General features: G+C 47.9%; 2 protein-coding genes across 2 annotated transcripts; one reads left to right on the forward strand and one right to left on the reverse strand.

Moving 5' to 3' along the window:
* Positions 1-1,463: 1,463 nt before the first annotated feature.
* LOC119298555 (benzyl alcohol O-benzoyltransferase-like) lies at positions 1,464-3,074 on the reverse strand. The gene has a single exon (XM_037575912.1). The coding sequence runs from the start codon at positions 2,971-2,973 to the stop codon at positions 1,549-1,551; it is 1,425 nt and encodes a 474-aa protein (XP_037431809.1). The 5' UTR covers positions 2,974-3,074; the 3' UTR covers positions 1,464-1,548.
* A 1,788-nt stretch (positions 3,075-4,862) lies between these two features.
* On the forward strand, positions 4,863-6,889 carry LOC119298556. Its single transcript, XM_037575913.1, has 5 exons — positions 4,863-5,131; positions 5,221-5,293; positions 5,443-5,535; positions 5,805-5,888; positions 6,318-6,889. The coding sequence occupies exons 1-5, from the start codon at positions 5,070-5,072 to the stop codon at positions 6,525-6,527; spliced, it is 522 nt and encodes a 173-aa protein (XP_037431810.1). The 5' UTR covers positions 4,863-5,069; the 3' UTR covers positions 6,528-6,889.
* Positions 6,890-7,898: the final 1,009 nt, after the last annotated feature.

The raw sequence follows: 7,898 nt of genomic DNA on the forward strand, positions 1-7,898 counted from the left end.
AATGGGCTTGCCCCATTCGCTCGCCTGTAGGTGATTCCTAATAAGAATTGGTATGGGCGAACCATAGCCTTGACGCCACTGAGAGTAGGTTGCACCATTTCAAAAGGAGAAGCAATACACAGTTTTTTTTCTTCATAAAAGGCGTCTTTATTAACTTAGATTGTAGCATCAAGTGGATACCAAGCATAATGAATGGCACCCGACCTTTGCATGACTAAAATATACACAACCTTAAACGAACAGTCTAACAAATTATATGTAAAAAAAGAATGGCAAGTTGGCAACAGTAAAGCCACATGAGTCCAAAACTATACTAATGTCGACGGAGGAGATGGACCGATCCGGAGATTATATTACCATCCATGTTGGGTAAAAACCTCCCTGGCCACCCGCTCCAACCTCATCATACCGCCTTGAACAACAATTTATACTCCGTTCAATGTAGCGTAGACCGCATACGAAGTGAGTGCTGCGTACAATGGTAAATAACCTGCATAGGAGCAGATGTTTTGCTATTAAAAACACAATCTTTCTACACAGTCAAAGCCACCATAATAAGACCGACGCTCCCACCTGTATTAGTATACTAAAAGTATTTGGTATACCGTCAAGACAGTGTCCATATATATTGGCAACACTCGTGGGCGGATACAAATTGGACGCTATTTGAATGACTGACCATATAGAACGTGCAAACTTGCATTGAAAGAATAGGTGTTTAATTATCTCGTCATGAGTACAAAAACTACACTTCTTAGTTCCTTGCCAGTCGAGCAAAGTTGTCTTTTGTTAGCACAACTCCTCTTCAAAAATACCACATGAAAATCCTAATTTTTAGTGGCATCTTTGAATTCCAAATTAGTTTATTATTATTGACGGGACTCATGCGAGAGTACACGGTATAGAGTCAACTGTGAATAATTCTGATGTAGTGAGATTGCAAGGAAACACATCCTGCTTTTGTGTCAAGTTAATCGTATCTAAATGGGATAAAAGAGAAGCAATACACGGTTTAACCCGTTATATATGATTTAGCTTTATTGTCTAAAGAAATGATTTTGCTTTAGATGATGGTCGCCATATTTCCTCCATTCCACAATGTAGTGCGCCCGCGCTTTCCAATGTTCAAGTTTGACCGTAAATTAAACCTACAAGACCGACTGAGGCGGGGACACAAATTATATCATTGAATTCAGATTGAAAATACTAATTCAGTGGTATAATATTTGCCCTCGCTGCAACCGGTCTCGATAGTTAAATTTACGGTCAAATTTAAATCTCAGAAAGCGCGGGTGCACTACATTGTGCAATGGAGGGAGTACTTTGCTTCTTCAGCCTCATGATGTAATTCCGTGTAAGTACCTGTTAGCATTATCCATCAGTTAAGTTGGTGAATATGAAAAATCCATAAGCTATGGTACGCCGTTGGCGCACTCTAAAAAAAATGAAAATCCATGGTGTTGTTCGCATGCACCGAAAACATATCTTGCCGGTGCGGAGAGAGCTGGAATCTGCTGTGTGTGATGGCCGGCGTCCACCTCGATTAAATTAGTAGCGGGCACGCAAGGCAAGCGGAGCTGAAGACGCTTCTTCCAAATTCTTTGCGGTGGTGAGTGCCTCCACCTCCATCCGATACCTTGCCGTGCAGCCTCCCGGGAGGTAGATGCCGACGAACGTCTCGTCCTCTCCCCCGTCGTTCTTGCCCCGCATCAGGAAGCTGGCGCCGCCGCGGTGGGCGTCCGCGATGACGCCGGCGTAGACGGGCTTTCCCCACCCGAACTCGGCCTCGTCGAACCCGGCATGGCTCACGTCCGACACGCCGAAGGAGCGCGTCCTCGCGATCACGGGACGGCCCTCCAGCACCATCAGGTCAGCCACCGACAGCATGTACTCGTACGTCACCCTCGCCTTGGCCTCCCTGATCAGCTCCACCGCGTAGCCCAGGCCACGGCCGCACAGCTCCCCGGCGGCGCAGCGCGCCACCACGAAGACGAACGCGTTGCCGTAGTAGCCGGAGGGTATTTCGCCGCCGAACGCGTCCGTGCGCCGGCCGCGCGCGTTCACGGCCATCATCAGCCGCACCTCGTCCCCGGGCTCGTAACCGAGCGCCGCCGTGCGGCTTCTCCACACACAGGCCACCACCAGGTCCAACTGGGACGCCGATGCAGCTCCCGGCGCCAGCCGACCACGCAGCGCGGCGATAGCGTCGGGCCCGAAGGAGAACTGGACGCGCGCCATGTCGTCCGGTGGCGTGGACTCGAACCGGTCGCGCCCGTCTGCTGGCTCCCGGTACTCGTGGTGAGCGAAGGAAGGGCGAGGTGGCAGCCGCGCGTTGATGATCTCCCTGGCCCAGACCGGCGGCACGGACGGCGTGCCGGCGCCGCGGGCGAGCTCTCCTACTGCCTTCCAGAACTGCGCCAAGCCGGGGCCGTCGCAGATGCAGTGAGCGTTCTGCTGGGACACGGTGAAGCCTCCGCACTTGAGGCGAGTCACCTGGACAAACATCAAGGGCTTGTCGATGATTGCGGGCAAGGATAGCGGCACGCCGGCCGGGGGCGCTCTGTAGACATGATCGTCGTAGATGAACTTCTCGGAGCGCGGGAACGGCGGGTACCGCACGTCACCGAGATCGTCGACGGCGATGTTGGCGTCCGCCTCCGCGAACACGATGCCCTGCCCGGCGCAGTCCACAAGCAGCTTCCCGCCTGCTTCCGCGCGCAGCCGGCCGGCCAGCGGGTAGTAATGCACCAGCGCCTCCGCCAGCGCGGCTCGCACCGCCGCCGCCGGGTCAATGAATCGCTTGGAAGGGTGGCCTCGGTAGAGGTGGATCATTGTGGTGTAGCACCGCAACACCGCCTGGTCGTCGATGTCCGACAGCGGCTTGCTCTCCCGCGGCGTTAGCCGCGCCGGCGCCAACAGCGATGCCGTGCCCCGGCGCACCGACAGCTCACCATCTAGCACGGTCCTAGCCATATTTCTATATGAATCTCGATCGGTCAAAACCTCTTGTGAGATGGATATGGAGGAACAAACTAGTAGCAGTAGAGTAGTGCTATTGCTGCCTGTCACCCATCGATCGATGTTCCGTATAGCTCTATTTATAATGCAGCAATAACACAGCACAGTTTGACCAATCATAGTTATTGTTGTTGTAATTGTTGGATTTCATGTTATAATTTTTATTTTATTTTGTGGAGGAATTTCATGACATTAGAAATTCCAAATTAGATTGCGTTATTTTAGTAGAGCACTTAAATGCATCAAAAGTACAGTGATGCTTAGGCACTTCCCCAAACGTTTCACGGTGCTAAAAATAACACAGAGGGTGCTTGGATACGTTTTAGTCTCATGACTAAAAGTAGTGGGACTAAAACTTGCTAGCCTCACCCATGCTTGGATCCAAATACTAAAGAGACTAAAATCAAGTTATTGAGCATTTATTATCCTCCAAACCCTCCAATCCAGAACTCGCATGTGTTAAAGGAGAGACATTAAATAATGAGAGAGAGGGCTAATACATATTTTAGTAGGTTTCCTATGACTAAAAAATTTTAGCCTCAAAACTACTCCTAGCCTCTCTTTAGTCAGGGGTGCTTGGAACTTTAGCCTCTAAAAGAGACTATTTTTAGTCAGACTAAAAATAGTCCCTTGGATCCAAGCACCCTCATAGACAAAAAGATGACATGGCAAAGTAATTAAGATGAAGAGAGATCACTTTGCTAACCCAGAAAGAACGAGTCCAAACATATGGACCTACATAACAGATTTTGGTTGCTAAAAAATTAAATAAAGAAAGTTGATAAGCTCTTTCATACAATTATCACCTATGCATTGAAGAGTTTTATTGCTAGGCTGTTTCAGACATCGAGCACCTCATCTAAACACTATATATATGCACGATATATGCTTATAGTACGTATGACCAACCTATTGCCGCAAATGATTCCAAGAATTAGCTTTGATAATAGAGAGCACTAGCTCACAAATAGTACTCTCTTCGTATCATAATGTAAGACATTTTTTAACACTAGTGTAATGTTAAAAAACATCTTACATTATGGGATGAAGGGAGTACATGTTAACCTCCCCTTCCATATTCATGCGGTAACCATGCATGGTGGCAGATTAGATTAATTGGTCTAGCCTGCAGTTGACATTTAGGAGCAAGAAGACTTGTGGATTGATCAAGGTCCTGCTAATTAATTAAGGAAGCCTGCAGGTCAAGTGGCATCATCTCATCTTGGCTGTACTTTAGCTAGCTATGACAAGACTTTTTGGGAATGGATCGAGGTCCTAATCTTTACCTAATAATAAAGAAAATTGGGTTTCCTCGTCCGTTGTTGCTAGCGATTTTGCAAAATAGTCCCTATTGTTTCTGGTATTCAACCCGCAATCCCTTTTTAAGTGGATATATGATATACGTCGTTCTTACAAAAAGGACCCTGCGTTTTGTTATTCAATTGCTGGCGAGCGAGACGAGCTGGAGGTTGAGGCTGGCCGCGATACAGACGATGCCCGGCGCGGGGGCTGCGATCTCCGGCGAGATCCGGTCGAGGAGGCGAGGCCGAGGCGATCCGGTCGAGGAGGCGAGGCCGAGGCGATCCGGTCGAGGAGGCGAGGCCGAGGCGATCTAGGAGGCGCGGGAGCAGGTCCAGCGGCGGAGCTTCAACTCCAAGTACATGGCAGCGGCGTTCCTCGCCGGTTCCGAGCGAGATGGGGCTGCGATGCAGACGATGTTGGGCGCGGCGGCGGCAATCTCTGGCCAGATCCAGTCGAGGAGGCGAGGTAGGGGCCGGATTATGTTTTGGGGACGACATGGAGGCGATCTACAAGGCGCGGGAGGAGGTCCAGCGGCAGGGCTTCAACTCCAGCGGGCCCCCTTTCGATGGACGGGGCCGCCCACATCGCCGGTGACTCCCCGGAGGCCAACAGGGCCTCCTCCTCCGCGTCCTCGACTGACTCGGCCTCCCGGCGCTCCCGACCGCGGAAGGGGATTCACCTGCGGCGGCGTCGGCGACTGTTGTTCGCTCGGAGAGGAGAGGGCGGCGAAGGTGACGGTAAGGACGCCGATGACGACGTGCAGGACCTCGCACTGTCGCCGGGGATGTCCTTCGCGGTGGTTCTCGCCCAGGTGAGTGTCCACTCCTCCCGGTGTTCGTCATGTGTTCTCCCTCTCCCTCTGCGCCCCATGTCGCTATTCTCATGTTGCTTTTGTCGCAGCCAGAGGCTCAACATCAGGGGCCGCGTATACCCAGCGATGCTCCCCGTCGACGGCAACAAAGTCCCCGGAAAGGTGCGTGCAATCCCACGCGCACACATCCCGTATACTTGCTGTTAATTTCTTATTTTGTCCACTGCAAGTTAAGATGTGAACAATGGCGAGTACTGTCAGTATGGAACAGTTGAAGTGCGGAACGAGTGACAATCTGTTCATGTGTCTAGGTTTGGAAGGGGATCACTGATGGGGAGTTCAATGTGCTGGACACATTTGAAGATGAACAGTATGTGAGGGAAGTTGTTGGCATCTCACTGACTGTAAGTCCATTCGCTGGCCTAGGTCTCTGCTTCAGCTCAGGGTAGCCGGATTTATGATGACCTGCAAAATTCAGTGAAATGTTTAGTTCAAATCAGTTATCCTGACACCCCTTTTCATGATTGAGCCTTCTTATTTGGGGCACACAGATAGAACTGCTATCAATTGGTTTTGTTCTATCATGAAAGACCACTTTTCGTTTGGCACTTAAGATAGAAATTCTTCACTAGACTGTTCCACGGAAAGAGGATTGAGTACTTCGGATTTGCAGGATTCGGCGGATACAATGATGGCCTATGCATACATATGGGGGAATGTAGATGATCCTGACCTCTATAGTGAATGGGATTTTGACGTGAGTATTTCCCTTCATGCTAATTGTAAGCATTTTCCGTATATTGATTGAAAGACAGACAAACACCGCCACTATCTAACTAAGCGCATGCACCAATCTGGTGATGCTATGAGAAGCAATGCTGTTGCAACATATGTTTATTAAATTACATGTATAATGCTACTATTTGTTAAACAATCTCCATTTTCTCAGCTAGCCCAATACTTTTGCTAATCAGAATTTTGGTACGGAGAATAACATCACTAATTTACTAGCTCTAAGAAAAGCACATGCTTGATTTCTTGAATACGTCCCTATGTGCTGTCAACCTGTATATGCTGTTTGGCAATGTCTTATTTTCTTTGGATTCCCGGGGCATATTCAGTAGTATCCATTCAAACATTGACCTGTACTACTATGCTGCTTCTCCATCACTTCTGGTTCGTGAAGGTCGACGGCCCTGCCGACGCAAGGGATCTCGGGTCGCCGTCGCCCTTTGGGAGCTCCCTCTCCTTCCTGCCTTCTTACCGTGGTGCCAGGGATCAACGGCCGGACGCCAGCATGACAGAGCTATTGTGCTGCTGCCTCAGGTCGTCCAGGCTCGTCCTCGGTCCCAGCCACCCATCATCAAGATCCGACGTCCTCTGTCCTTTTTTCTGATTGATGTGAGTAAGCCTCCACTACCCGCTTCCAACTCTGTAAAATTTGCTGTTGTAGTTGGCATGAGAGGCCGCCTTGATGCAAAGCTACAAGTTTACGTGGGTGTTGCTGGCCGTTGCCCCCTTGCCCCCTGGCCAGCAGGGTCTTCCATGACCAGGGCCCCCAAGCTAAGGAGTAACATGCTGCAGCTTCTGCCCACCACCATGTATGAGACATGGAAATCTAGAAAGCTATAGGTTTGTGCGACACTCATGCTCACCATGTGTTTTCTGAAATGCTCCCATGTAGATATATATAAATTGATGTTTATATATTATAAGCATTTGTAAAATGTTCATGTACAATGCAGTATGCAACAATAAATCACATCTCCCAGCAATGGCTATTTACCATTACTCTTATCACCTTAGACTAAGTTGTATGAATTAGATGACTCGGCACTTATGTTTTCGTAGTAGGTTCTGTGTCCTTCGCGCACTTACAATTCAGAGATACATTTGGTACATGGCTGATTGACTTTGTTCGTGTGGATTACCAGTTTAGCAGCAATGATTGACTTTGTTTATGTGGAGTACCAATGTAGCAGCAAGTCTGTTGTAACTTTGGCAACACAACCAACATCAAGTGTCACACTGGTAGTCTAGGGTCAGTTCAAAATTCGAATTAGTGTTTAGTTTAATCTACGTGTAGTTCATCGTCCATTTCTGAATCACCAAGGATTGATTTTATTGACACAAGATTCTCTACCTGTTGTTTTCTATTAGGTAAAAACAGTCATTGGCTCCTCATGTAATCTACAATAAGTATCCCTTTTGACACTCATTTAAGTAGAATTCTTTATTATTATTGTGGAAGCAGAAACACACTTGAGAAGGATTTCATTTAGTTTGTACTTTGAGTTTCAAAGTCTATTATTGACATGGATTTTCCTTCTGCTAGAGAGGCTGAATCTACATCAGAACAACGGCAAGTTAACAAACGAGGAGGTTGGAGTTGTACTGTGACTACTGTTAGATCTGGTTTTGCACTTCCGAATTTTATTTGAGAATGAATCTCGAAGGTATAATTTCTGCAAAGTGCTAGCGCCCTCCTACAGATGACAAGATTTTCTTCTTTTAATTGTAATGAGGCATGAGCCACAAACTCTTCATAGAACTTTGAAGCAAAATATTGATCCCCTGCATGCATATATGATTGCAAACCATTTTTTTTTAAATCCGTTCCTTTTTACAATAATATTTTCCTGGGTGATGTAACATAAGTATATTATTGGTACAATTAAGTGATATGATTAGTACTTGATTTATCTGGGCATAAAAATGTCTGAGATAATAGCTCTAGCACTCATGCCCACAATTTGAAAATGGTAGG

This window comes from Triticum dicoccoides, chromosome 5A, assembly GCF_002162155.2.
Source record: "Triticum dicoccoides isolate Atlit2015 ecotype Zavitan chromosome 5A, WEW_v2.0, whole genome shotgun sequence".
Lineage (NCBI taxonomy): Eukaryota > Viridiplantae > Streptophyta > Magnoliopsida > Poales > Poaceae > Triticum > Triticum dicoccoides.

Bases quoted from the DNA above. Each gene is read 5' to 3' on its own strand.
- LOC119298555 (XM_037575912.1), bottom strand. From the start codon at position 2,973: ATGGCTAGGACCGTGCTAGATGGTGAGCTGTCGGTGCGCCGGGGCACG.
- LOC119298556 (XM_037575913.1), top strand. From the start codon at position 5,070: ATGACGACGTGCAGGACCTCGCACTGTCGCCGGGGATGTCCTTCGCGG. The intron at 5,132-5,220 runs GTGAGTGTCCAC...CTTTTGTCGCAG, and splicing joins TCGCGGTGGTTCTCGCCCAG to CCAGAGGCTCAACATCAGGG. The intron at 5,536-5,804 runs GTAAGTCCATTC...TCGGATTTGCAG, and splicing joins TTGTTGGCATCTCACTGACT to GATTCGGCGGATACAATGAT.